The sequence below is a fragment of the Cuculus canorus genome, chromosome 26 (assembly GCF_017976375.1).
Source record: "Cuculus canorus isolate bCucCan1 chromosome 26, bCucCan1.pri, whole genome shotgun sequence".
NCBI lineage: Eukaryota > Metazoa > Chordata > Aves > Cuculiformes > Cuculidae > Cuculus > Cuculus canorus.
In genome coordinates, this window is record NC_071426.1 from 6,117,534 (window position 1) to 6,131,368 (window position 13,835).

Here is a 13,835-nt window from a genome sequence, read left to right on the forward strand (position 1 = left end):
AGATGCCTTGACATATCTAGCCTTTGTCAGTCTTTAACACTTTAACAGTGTTTGTCCAAGATGAACCTTCAGATCTTAGCAAGCCTACTGTCAGAATTAGGAATTAATTCTATTTGGCTACCCCTGAAAAGTAGTGCAAACTTGCATCACCCAAGCTACAGTCAATACAAGGAGAGGGGTGCAAGGTTTAACTGCACTGCTGAAGCGTGTTCCATAAAAAGGTTGATTTTAGGCCATTTTCCTTCTATCTCTGTTTAAATACCAAGCTGAAAAAAATCTCTAGATTTCTTGAATTGACAGTAAAATGAAATCAGTACAAAAATAAGAGCATTTTATATTGGTTTGTTTTTTTTTTTTTGATGGTTGCAGTCTAATCTACTGGTCTGAAATACTGAAGTAATAAGGGACTGTCAATTAAAAATCATTGGCATGTCAAGGGAATGTGGTATAAAACTGGTATTGAAGGCAGGTGCCTGAGTGGAAAAAGTGTACAGTAGTTCATGTCTTCCAAAAACTGGTTGGCTAAAGGGAGATAAGGTCTTGGCCTTCATGTCCTCTGTCTATGCTAACAGGTTGATCACAGAACATTTTCTAGGTTAGTGTAAGAAATACAACTAAAAGAATGAAGCACTAAAGAAGTTTGTGTTTTTAGGTTACAGAACTGCAAGTGTCATCATTGCACTGACAGATGGAGAACTCCATGAAGATCTATTTTTCTACTCAGAGAGGGAGGTAAATGTCTTATGCATTTTTAGCCAACGAGACAGTGAAATGTCTGGAATTGCTGCTTTGAAAACAAAAGACAGGGAAAACCTTTTTCCCTACTAACAAAACTTCCTTCGGTGCTCTTTAGACATAAATCTTCAGGATAAACATTAACAGCAGCATTCCTTCTGACTCATCAAAACTGAGACTGTTCATGGGGTTCATGGGGAAGGGGGTTTAGACTTCTTAGAGAAAGGAACAGTTCACAGCTGAAAAGTTTCAGTATTTACAGTGTTCTGGGAAATACTTGAATCTTCTCACTTTGACTTTTATTCTTTCACAAAAGTAAAGACGACAGAAAGATGACTGTTGTTCCTGTAATCTTCTGTCAGATCAGAAAGCCTTTCAGAGGATCAAATCCAAAATTTCCAGAAAGGTTTCCAAGATTCAAGCCTGTATTCTCGTTAAATTTGCATATTATGCAAAACATTACATAAACAGTAGGTTGACCACTTGAAAGCTTTGCTGCAGGATGTTCTTACTGATGTCCTTTTCATGGTTATCTCTGAAGAGGTGAACCAATTTTCAGTGTCGGTCCGACAAACTAAGATGACCTAAACTTGGAAGATGGTATAGTTAGGTGAATTTGCTACGGACAGACTTTTTCCTCTCGATCCATCCAAAGTACAGCTTTAAATCCAATAACAACAAAAATGGTTTTGTAGAACAAACCCAGTATTGCTACAGCACAAACATCATGAAGGTAGAGTTCACCTTCTTCTCTTGCCTTCTAAAATCAAAAATCCACAAGAAAAACAAGTTCAGTTTTAGAGGTGAATGAACAAATTGAGAGGTCAGCTGTGTTAGATTTGCTTTGGTTTGGAGAGGAGCAGTTAGTGAGCTGGTAGAGCGGAGATCTGAACTCAGCTCTTACACTGTGAATTGCTTCAGCTGTTTGTGTTTAAGTTTCTTGGTGTAAAACTGGAATGATGCTTCTCCTGTGAAGCACTTTGCTATCTAACAATTCGAACTGCTAGAGTCTTGTGATATAACCTGACTGGCTACTGTATTTTCTGGGAATGGGTCAGATGTTCTTCTTCTAATTAGATATGATTAGGTGGCTTAATTCGTATTTATGCAGGTGACAGCATTTATAACAGTGGATTTTTGAATAGTAAATTCAACTTCATCTGCATGTCAATGAAAAGCCTGGAAAAAAATGAAAACTGTGGAAGTTCTCCCTTTTTTAGTTTGAAATGTTAAACAGTGAGGGTGATACAGATTTGTGGCAGATGGGATGAAATATCTTTTCACCTATGGCTATCACAAGTCTAGACACGTATCTGAAACGGAAAATACCCAAACATTTTAGGTTACTGTTATACTGGGATGTGTCTTAAATGATGAAAAGAAAATGGATTTCGTCTGCCTAACATCTGTTGGACAGACAAATGTTAGGAAGCTGGAATAGCTAGGAAGGTGAGCTAATCTGGTTTAAAAAAACCCAGATATCTTGGGGTTTGCTTTACTAAACAAATAGTGACTCTTCTAGCAGATAAAACCTCTTATCGCAGAACCAGGGAGGAAAGCTTTAGAGCACTCTTTTGACAAGCGCCCCATTGCTCATTTTATGGACAAAGACTGAATTTATGATTCAGAACTTTCAGGAACCTGCATCCCATCACATTTGCATCCATGTCATCCTACCTTTTCTTGTTCCAGGCTAATCGGTCACGGGACCTCGGAGCAACAGTATATTGTGTTGGTGTGAAAGACTTCAATGAGACCCAGGTAAGTGAGGTGCTCGAGTTTACTGAGGTCCTTGGCAAAGATGCATGTACACAGGCACATGCTTCTGAATTGATTTATCAAGACTTCTCAAATGGTCTTCCTTCTGGTTTTGTTGACTGTTTGACAGTTTAAAGTGACTTCCTGAAGTGTCTGGTCTGGGTGTTGGGATTAAGCCCCTTTCTGTCTAAATCTCTGCATGTCGAGAACTGTCCCTCTGTCTGCATGCCACAATGACTCTTGCTAATGGTGGAGAAAATCGGAGGAAAAGACACAAGAACAGTGAATCAGTCTGGCTTACACTGTAGGCAAAAAAGTTGTGGGCATTTTTTTCCCCCATTAAATTGAGGTATTGCCACATAATGTTTCTGCTTGTGTCCAGCTTTTCCTTCATGGGAAATGTAGGCAGTAAAAAGCAAACAGCTTCATTAGTGCCACTAATATTTTAGTGTTTTCCTATTCAGGAGACTGACTTCTAAATTCATCACATGAACGTTAGTATGTCCATGAGTTACGTTTCACACCAAATGTTGACATTATATTTTTCTAACATGAGTGAAAGTCTTATACAACCCCTAAGAAGAACACTGATTTACTTATCGAATAGGGCTTTTCCACACTTTCAGCTTTCTAACAGAACTTCGAACACTGATTCAAAAATGCATCATAACAAACCTGGTTTAGAGCAGTCTTCTTTTAATCAAACCCAGAGACTAGTGTAACCTACAGTAAGTCATAGAAAAAGCAAAGGGTGGGGGATAAAGGCAGAGGCTAGGTCTGAAGTAGCACATGTCAAAGAGAGCTGCTACTTGAAGTGATTTAGGTGCTGAAGAAGTTAAATGGAATTAGATGACTGTATCTGAAGTCCCAAAATGCAGTAGGAGGGAGGCTATGGAAAGACTATGGGAGAGTTGGGGTTGTTCAGCCTGGAGAAGGCTCTGAAGAGAACTTAGAGCGACATTCCAGTACTTGAAGGGGCTACAGGAAAGCTGGGGAGGAACTGTTTATAAAGATTTGTAGTGATAGGACAAGAGGCAGTGGGTATAAACTGGAGAGGGACAGATTTAGACTGGACACAAGGAGGAATTGCTTCACTATGAGAGTGGTGAGGCCCAGGGAAGTTGTGGCTGCCCCATCCCTGGAGGTGTTCAAGGCCAGGTTGGATGGGGCTTGGACAGCCTCATCTAGTGGAGTGTCCCTGCCCATGGCAGGGGGGTTGGAATTAGATGATCTTTAAGGTCCCTTCCAACCCAAACTATTCTGTCATTCTATGAATGAGCTGAGGAAACTGTGGATATCTTGGTTTACAGAGGCTGCTGTATCTTGGTCAAGAAGCAGTAAGTACCTTTAATACCCTTCTCAGTGCAGGCAGAGGAAAGTTGCCTCGTTTATTTCTCTGGTTGGAAGCCAGGAGATTGGTAGTTTGGTGTTTTGCTTAAGGAGTGAGCGTTCTGAATGACATGAGCTGGAGAGGTGGGGCCAGTGGGGTTCAGGGAGGAATGTGTGGCCAGTCTGCTGCCTCCAGTTTGCAATGCCACAGGAAATGCCAAAGAGGCCTGCTTGGATGATGTTACCTTTGCCATGGGAGAGAATTGCTATAACAAACGTTGGCTTTGCAGCAGTAAAACTTGATTCCGCTCCAGCAGATGCATGGAGAGCTCATTACTTCTGAATTAGGCTTGTATTTTTGCCTTAACCCTTAGCATGCTATTGACAAGTGAACCTGCATGTGATGTCCTGGTTCCCTTTATCTTACCACCACCTCATGAATAGCTCTCTTCTCTGTCATGCAGACTTCTGCTCTCTTTCTCCTCCCACTCAGAAAATACCTACAGTTATAGCTCCATGCTTTCCTCTTGTGACTCTCTAATGGGTAAGCCTAGTACAAATCGTCAAATCTCTGTCCTGACAGGAAAGATGAACAAGTCTGTATCTTCCAATGGGGTTTTATTTGCTTTAGTCTTCTCCATATGTGAAAATACGGAATCACGTTGATTAGTTCCCTGGTTTCAATGGTGCATGTGCTGAAGTGTTTTGCTGCATTAGTGGCCTGTCATGTTGCTGTGTTGGTTGGGGAGTTACTCTGCTGGGTCACTTACAGTCATCTGGGAGATAGGTTTGCAATAAAGATCAGTAGGCTCTGGGCCATGACCTGTCTTGCCTTCAAAGTTAAGGGAAGCCTTTTCTGGTTCCTGACACAGAGCTTTTGAAAACCAGTCAGGCTAAAGGGAGAAACTTCTCATGCCTGACAAACTACAATGCATGAGCAACCCGTAGAGTACTGGAGTATTTGGGTTTTTTACTTACAAATGGATGAGTCTGGAGGAGTCTTAATTTGCTGCCTGCTGGCTAATTTGTCTCATTCTTTGCATTTCTGTTTTATTTACTTTCACCGCTCTGTCAGCTGGCTAGAATTGCAGACAGCAAAGATCATGTCTTTCCAGTGAATGATGGTTTTGAAGCCCTTCAGGGGATCATAGACTCTGTAAGTATTTTTAACGTGTTTGCATGTGTGCATGTTAGTCTGTGTTAGCTCACACAGCTGAGGGTTTAGTTTCCCTGTGTTCACAAGGACCTGCTGGCTGCTAATAAATAAACATTTTGTCCAAAGAAACTGGCCTTTGTACTGATAGTGCAACTTCAAGACGGAGTTTATTGACAGGCCCCAATACAAGAAGCTTTGAGCCCAAATATTATCTTTTACGTCTTCCCCCTTGATGGGAAGCGACTGACTGACTGGGCTGGGCAGGTGTGATGGTTTGTGGAATGGCTGCCAGGGTCTGGGACAGCACAGGTGGGGCAGAGCGCATTCTGTACGCAGGATTAGGGCACTCCTTGATCTCCATCCTTCTGCTTGATTAGCATCCTTGCTGCCCTGGCAGATGTGCCGCACTGTTCACCTGTTTAGAATTGGGGGAAGGGATCCTGGTGTGTACACCAAAACCCCCAAACCTCGGCTTTCTACATTCAGCCTCCTGTGATGTGATTATAACTCATTTTGGGTTATAGAGTTTGATTCCGCAAAACATCTGACAAACGGACTGGAGTTTTGTTCCACTCTGGATCTAGGTTTTCTGATCCAGATTGATCAGCTCTTGGCGTTTCCTTTAGGGGCTGGCTGCAGTGTATAAGAGTTGGCCCGTTCCCAAGTGGCTGGGGCAAGAGCTTGAGGTTCAGCCAAAAGAGTGCTCTAAATTGATTCTTCTCCCATGGCTTGTGTACAAGTCATGCAAATAGCTCCATGGTCTTTACTGGCAAATAAGGAAGCTTGATGAGGAATCCCTGTTTCTTGCTCTAAAACTTTGAGCAGCCTAATGCCATCTCACCCAGGACTGAGCAGGAAAGGCAGAATATGGGAGGATGTGTGTGCCACTTTCATTGTAAGCGTGAAATGTGCCAAGCATTCACTAGCAAACAGTATGTTTTCAGGTAGCTTTCAGTATTTTTCTGTTTCGTTTGCTCAGTCCTACACCATAACAGTTCTAATCAGGTTGCTTCTCATGACTACAAAGAACGATGGGAAATACTTTTAAGGACACATGTTTTTTTAATTTTGGTATAGGCATTTTAGTTGATAAAATACAGATGAAATGTACAACTGGAAGCTAGGAAGGGTGGGTTCACCAGGGGGGCTCAGATTTCTGTGTTTACAGTGGTTACACGCTATTTTGACTGTGCAGTACCAAGCAAAACTATTCCCTTAATGCAGGCTCAGTTTTCCCTAGTCTCTTGCATGTGGATGGAATACAGTCCCTGGTTTATTGGTTTTCCTGGCCCTGTCCAAGTGTAGGGCTACTACCTCAGTTCTCTTAGACAATCAGGTGTTGTATGTCATTTAAGAAAGCAATAAAACAACAAAAAAATACCTAGTTCACTTCCTGGCCCTGCATTCTCTTTGCAACTGATTTTAATGAATTCCAGGAGCACTTCTGACTCCCTTTCCAGTCATATTTAACAGAATGGGAAGGCTTCAGCCCACAGGAACCCAGTAAAGCACTGCTTCAGTTGACTGGCGCAGTATTTACCACCAGCCTTGGAAAGAAGGGTCACAAGGAAGTGGAATTGTAGAGTAAGGAATCTGTGACCCGATCACTTGCGTTTGAATGTAGAGGTTGCAGTAGGCTGGGTAGAAAGGAGGTTGTAAAAGGAATGGCAAGAAGGGCATTAATCACTCTGTACAAAGAATCTGTAAATTCCTATCCTAGCTGGAAAATAAGCTCCCTCATTCCTTCTTTTCTCACCCACCGCCAGCAGTTCTGGAGTCCTCGGCACAGGAAAGACCATCTTTGGAGTGGGTCCAGAGGAGGCCCCAAAGGTGATCTGAGGGCTGAAGCACCAAAAGAGGACAGTCTGAGAGAGTTGGCGTTGTTCAGCCTGGAGAAGAGAAGGCTCTGGAAACCTTAGAGCAGTTTCCACTGTGGAAAGGGGCTACAGGAAAACTGGGGAGGAGCTCTTGGTCAGGGAGTGCAAGGACAGGATGAGGAGGAATGGTTTTCCACTGAAAGAAGGGAGATTGAGATGAGATCTTGGGAAGAAGTGTTTCCTGTGAGGGTGGGGACGTGCTGGCGCAGGTTGCCCAGAGCAGTGGTGGCTGCCCCATCCCTGGAGGTGTTCAAGGCCAGGTAGGATGGGGCTTGGAGCAACCAGATCCCATGGGAGGTGTCCCTGCCCGTGACGGGGTGGAACTGGATGGGCTTTAAGGTCCCTTCAAATGCTCAAAGCATTTTGTGATTCTGATTCTTTTCTTGTCCTTGCAAAGCACCTCTGTCTTGGAGCAAAACAACCCATTTGTGTTCATAGGAAAGTGTTTTAATGTTGAAAGAGCCATGAGGTTTGGACACTTCTTTCAATCCGTTTGTAAGAGTCCCTCAGCCATGTGTAGAGGGGATTGGATAGGCTGCTGGCTGGTATGAGAAGGGAAGGAAAATGAAATTATGAGCCTGGGGGATGTTAGTGTTTGAAATCATTCCAGAGATGTGAAGATCTGGCTTTGCTCTGGTCTGCAGTGGTTTGGTGTGAGCTGCCCTGTATTCCTGCTGTTCCCTGTCTCTTTCCTTCTCCTCTTGCCCTGAGGAGCAGATATTTTTTTGACCCTCTGTGTGTGCAGATGTGGTGGACTTAGAAGTCCTTCTGGAATGAGGAAGAGGGTGGGATCTGGGAGTGGTAGAGCCTGAGGCTGGCCTCCTCTGAGCCTCTACATCTGCTGAGCAAAGATGTTCAGGGTGACGGGTCTGCAGATGTTTCTCTACACTCACCCTTCCTTTTCTGTAGGAGCCAACAGTGAACAGGGAGATCTGCTTGGTGCTTTTTGAGGAGGATTCTCTCCCACTGCGCACAACCAAGCTATTCAGGCTGTGCCCCGGAGGCTGTGCTTAAATGAACTGAAAATATAGTCCTACCCTAAAGTAATGCTTAAAAACATAATTCTTAATGTGGGAATAGTCAGTGCACTGTAGATTTTGGTCTTTTCTCTCCTGTGAGTTCCAATGTAGCTTTTTTATGAAGCAAACCAATTGCATTTTCTCTTTTGTCGCGAAAAAGCCACTGCTAAAATTCAATTTCCTCCATGGTCAATGGGGAATTTCAGTTTGTTAGGAGGAAAGAATCTGGCAGAGAAGCAGACATCTGAGTTCTGTAACCTGGGAAACAAATGCAAGGAAACAAAGTGATTTATTAAATTTTATTTTGCTGCAAAAAAATTCTGCAGATCATAACCTGTGGGTTTAAAGCAAATGGAGCAAGGGTTAGAAGGAAAACCTGAAATTGCATCTACTGCTTGATAAGGCCTTTGGTAGGAGTGCTGGAAGCAATGGAACGTGAAGCAACATGAAGGTCAGGATGGGATCCTGTCCTTGCTTTGTTTTGAGCCTTAGCAGAAAGTGACTGAAATAGTGGTCACTTGAAACAGGAATACTCCCTGACCCCTGCGTGTGTTAAACAGCGGCACGAGCTCAGAGCTCATCTTAAACAGAGATGGAACCATGGGTCCATTGAAAAGGATTCCCCGAGTGAGCTGCAGGAGGCCTCATGAAGCAGTTGTGATGTATAAGAAATGAAATAGTATGAACTAGTTTTTGGACTGTCTCCTAACTGTAAATTGTACAAATGATTCTTCCCTTCCAGTTTAATTTCCTGTGTGCTCCTTTCAGATCCCCTTGCAATGGTGTCCACCTGCCTCCAGTATCTTTCAGGCGTTGCCTCAGCTCTTAGAATTGATGTGGCTGTTCATCGTATTCCTTTCCCCCAAGAAATTTCAGCTCAGCCATCCCCTGTCCCTGAATACTTCTGTTACAGAAATGTTTTCTGGGACAAGCTGCAGGGCTGGGTGTGTGTAGTGTGGTCATTTTTGTGAGAACTTGATGGAAGCATCTAACAAAGCACGAGAAACACGGTGACGCTGTTACGTGCTCTTCTGAGCCAGCTTGAAACAGTTAACCTGTGTGTTCCTTGGTGGAGGGAGAGGGGCTGAGACCCTGTGAATGGGGGAGAGAGATGAGAGAAAGTTCCTTCCTTTGCAAGACGTGTCCTGTATGGGCAAATTATGCAACACACACAAAAAGTCTAAGTCAGCTGTCTGCCTTACTGCTGAAAGATAGCCGGAGCTCTCGATGTGCACTGCCCTGGCTCAGCAAGCCGGGCTTTTCAAGCTTCTGCAGCCAGTAAGGAAGAGTGGGATCTCCCGAGGGCAATTCAAAGCAGGAGCATCACATAGATATCCTGAATCTGTCTTCTGTCAGAGCCAGGATTTGGTGAGGCCCTGGAAGGGGTTGCCCAGGGAAGCAGGGCTGCCCCATCACTGGAAGTGTTCAAGGCCAGGTTGGATGGGCCTTGGGCAGCCTGATCCAGTGGAAGGTGTCCCTGCCCATGGCAGGGGATTGGAATTAGATGATATTTAAAGTCCCTTCCAACTCAAACCATTCTATGATTCTTTGAAACTCAATGACTTGAGCCTCTTGGCTTGGGCAGGCAGCTTACCTATCTACAGCAGAGGCTGTGAATCCCCAGTCTCAACTTTATTGTGTTTCTCATCACTTTTAGTGATGCCTTCTACATCTTCCTTTCCCTAAATGCATCTTCAAAAAGGACTTAAATATATTTATTTTACTTAGCAGAAATTATTGGACAGGAATCACTTCATAAATTAATTACTGTTTTATTGTCAAGAGACTTCATTAGTTAGCAATCCAACAGAGCATGATAATGATTACCTGGCCTCAGACTTGGGTGATTCACGCCAGCACTGGTTAGACAGGAACTGTCTATTAAACTTCAGCATCCTGTTTGCTAATTAGGATTCCCGAATTGGGTGAAATAAATGTATAAGAAATATACAGCTGCTGTGGTGAAGGCATCTGTGTGCATGTTTGTGGGCCAGAATGCTGAATGAAAGCTTCCAGCAGCTGCAGAATTTCACTGTCCTTCTTCTCTTTGTTTGTAAATGGTCCCAGGTGACCCGCAGGGCCCCGCTTGGTTCTTGACTTCGTGCATTGCCTGGTGGAAAGATAAATTGGTCACAGGTAGTGCTGAATACGTCCCAGGAGCGATAACTGTGACAAAGAAAGTCATGCTTCTGCTGGGATGAGTTGCATTTTTTATTTGTCATGTCAACAAACATTGACAAGAGATCCTTCCAGGAGCTTGTGTGAAGCTGGAGCATAATCGGAGCCCCACAGTGTACAACAGGAGCCCAGTTTGGGGACCTGAGCTGGGTCATCGTGCGTGTGTTGCTGCAGACAATGGGCTGCATCCTCACCAGCAGCAAGCACATGCTTCAAATAATTTTCTGCATGGGTGCCAGGGTGAGCTGCCTCGCAGCCTGCAGTTACCTACCAGAGAAGCCAGAACTGTTGTAGTTCTCCCTGTGAGAATGAGGATGCGGAGTCAGTTCTCCCGGGTCGGCTCTCGGAGCAGTTCTACAGCGGTTCTAGGCACTCAGCTGGGAGGTTGCATCACCACTCTTGCATGTTATTTTGCTTTCCTGGGGAGCAGCCTGCAGTGCACCTACAGCCCCCAAAGCCTGTGCAGCCCTTGGGACATACAAAACAGATGGTTTGATGAAGTCTTCTGCACTGAAGAAGTTGAAGCCCTTTTTGAATTTGAGGAAGAGACATAAAGGAATTCTTTTGCAATAGATAATGCTACTTGATTTTCACTTTAAGTTAGGGTGGGTGCTTGGAGCATTGGAAACTTATTATTCTAAATCAAAATAAATATTGCAGTTGGCACTGCAAAAAGCCGTTAAGGACCAATTTTTATAGTCGCATAAATGGGTTGGATTGGACTGGCTCTGCGTCATCTAGTTGAGGCACCTGCTATTCCCCCCCCCTCCCAAGTTGGCTTAGGGCATGTTTGCAAATGACTGAATAGAAGCCAAGAAGTTAAAACTTAATCATGTGAGCTTTTACTTGATTTTTTTTTTTTTTTAAGTGAAAATATTACTTGTTTTCATGCATTTGTCCTCTAACATGTTTGCCTACTTCATGGCTGCAAAGCAATGAGGCAAAGACATATATATAAAATGTTTGGGGATGTTGAGGAAGAGAGGAATAGGACCTAAGGGAGAAGAAATTGTCTTCTTAAAAGAGACATTTTTCAGTGGGGAGAAAAAACACGTGGGAAAACATCAGCTGTTGGTTGTGCACACTACCCCCGACAGTCACTTTAAGAGAAAAATGCTGTCTTCAGAGAAGCAGAACCTGGAATGAGTAAGAGGGAGATAGTAAAGGACTGAAAGGAGATGGATGGATGGATGGATGGATGGATGGATGGATGGATGGATGGATGGATACAGTTGGATATTTTGGAAGAGTCTTCTCACAGTCCTGTTTATTCCTTGTGTATATTTGTTATTCTGCCTTTCAAGTTCTCCTAGTGCTTTTCAGTTCTGTTCTCAACTGTTGATTTTCTCTTCTTTTTCTTCTTGACAGTTCCTGTATAACCTTGTTCCTGTAAATCTTCTTTCTCCTCATTTGTCAGGCTGCCAGCAGCTCAGATGGTCCTGGTTCCTTCAGCCCCTTGGTACTCTTCCAGTCTCTACCAGCCTTGCCTCCGAGTAATTCCAACTTTCGTTTAAAAGTTTTAAGAGATAAATCATGGCTCTGTCTGTACCCTTTGCAGTTATGATTTGAGGCAGAGAGCCATGATTGTGAAGAAGAAATGGATTATCTTTTTCTTACAGAATTTATTGTATTGGTTGCTGTCCTTTCCTTACAGATGTTTCAATTTAAAGTTGGGAAAATTATTTTCATGTTGGATTTGAGTCATGACGCTTGGCTGACATTTACTTGCCTCTTGGAGCTGACCTAAATTCTGATCAGTATTGCCTCGTCCAGGGGCTGCTCAGCCCAGCTCTGAACACCCACCCTCTCAATCGCTGCCGCTGTTCTCACAGGGGCTTGTGGACACCATCACAAGTTTGCTGACTGTGTGCAGTGAAGAATACCAGTTGGTCCTCAGAGCAGGGGAAAGGCTGCTCCTTGCAAATAACAGCTTGAGCAATGTTAGCACCCGATGGGAATAAACAGTATCCAACTCCAGCAGGCTCCTCGTGCCTTGCAAGCGGTCTGCCAAGCCTGATGCCGAAGTGTTTGTGTCAATCACAGTCTGCATGCAGAGTGGTTATGAAGACATGCTGCTTAATTTCAGTTTGGTTTAAGTACAGAACAATTGTCCATACATCTTGAAATGAAATCACAGCACAGCTTTGAGGATGTGTTTGGGGACGCGCTCATGGATGAGATTTAAAACTTAGGAGGTTTAATCCCCATGCTGGGGCTTGAGAAGTGGCTATGCAGATGTTCCCAGAATGTTTTAACGCAAAGGTAAACAGCTTATCTTAAACTTGTGATGTTTTATTTGGAGTTTTGGGCTCCAGAATAATTCTGTGAGGGAGTTGGTACTGCACAGGGAGGTCAATGACATTTCCTTGCCAAACCTCCAGAGTGCACCTTAGCTGCAGATCACCATGTGCCTAATAACTTGTGCCACAGGCAAAGTGTGTGCTGAGTGGCTAGAGAGCATCAACATTCCTGTGTGGTCAATTTGAAGGGAAAAGCTCAGATGGCATAATTGTGGCAGGAATGCAAAGTGCAATGTTGAATTAAGCAGATGTGTAAGAACAAGCGCACTCTCATGCTTTCAGATTCATGTTTCTATAGAAACAAGTCTGCGATGCTTCATGACACTATTTCTGTCTTTTAGATTTTGAAGAAATCCTGTATAGAAATTCTGGCGGCAGAGCCTTCCAGTATATGTGCAGGGGGTAAGTGTAAGCTGAGGCCTTGGTTGTTCATGTTGCCTAAAACACATCTTTCTGACCATCTCTGATTGCTAGAGAGTGCAAAAGCAACTAATAAACTGGAGATAAACCTTTTGCTTCTTTAATGAATCTCTTTTTCATCTTAGAGTACCTTACACGTTCCCCATTTCTGTCAAATGATATCAAATGGGATTTTCTTACAGAAGAGGCTTGAATTTGACAGGTTTGTGTGGTTTTCTAAAGAAAGTGCAAGCAAGTCAAATGACACTTTGATCTAAAGGCTACTAATATTCTTTGAACACACCCAAGGAATTTAGGGTTCATACAGTGACTGAGAGGACTAGAATTTAAACATCTTTCAGCTGACCTGTGTCAATTGTTCTGCCCCTTCTTTGTCTGCTTGTTCTAATATGATTGTGCTGTGTGCATTGTGGTTTAAGGTCCTGGCAAGCATTTCTGCATTCAGCAGAATCTGGGCTTTTTTGAAGAAAGCTTGAGAACCATCTGAGCCTCCTCCATCTGCTTCCTGTGAATTCTTAGCATGTTGTGAAGTGTATCCTAGCTGTTTGTTGAATGTGTAGCAGCTCTTTAAGTAGAGAGGTTGGGAACAAAGCTGAGGATTGTAGAGAAGGATGAGTCCCTGACAAGTTCTGCAGCTTTGTTTTGCTTAAGTCAGTAGCGCAAATAAGAAAGCCAACTGTTATTACTACATGATAAAGGAGCTGCTTTAATCATCCTACCTGTTCCTGAAGCAACTGCCTGTACACCCAAATGTTACATAGGAGTCAGATTGTCAGAGCACATACAGGACACTGAGCCAAGTGCCCAATTAGTACCAGGAACCTGTTTTGCATTCCATGCATGCCCTTATGGTAGTTTTGGATTTTGAAGCCGGGATGGCATAATCAACACAAATTCTAGTACTTAGTCACCTATTTCTCGTTTTGGATGACCATTTAAATAGTTCCTTTGCTAAAAAAAACCAAACCAGCTCCAAAACCAGCTCTGTCAACCTTAGCATGATGCTTGTCTCGATGACCATTTCTGATACAGAGCAGTGATGGTCCATAAATGCTTGGGAAAG

At 43.4% G+C, this 13,835-nt stretch overlaps 1 protein-coding gene across 2 annotated transcripts in view; it reads left to right on the forward strand.

Annotated features, from left to right (window-relative positions):
* ANTXR1 (ANTXR cell adhesion molecule 1) overlaps positions 1-13,835 on the forward strand; it is a 112,622-nt gene that overhangs the window by 14,459 nt on the left and 84,328 nt on the right. The window contains exons 6-9 of one of the 2 annotated variants that reach the window (XM_009569678.2): positions 653-732; positions 2,428-2,496; positions 4,898-4,978; positions 12,694-12,754. In XM_009569678.2, the coding sequence (XP_009567973.2) occupies positions 653-732; positions 2,428-2,496; positions 4,898-4,978; positions 12,694-12,754 (291 nt within the window). The remainder of the gene's footprint in view (positions 1-652; positions 733-2,427; positions 2,497-4,897; positions 4,979-12,693; positions 12,755-13,835) is intronic. The other variant, XM_054049712.1, reaches the window with a different exon arrangement.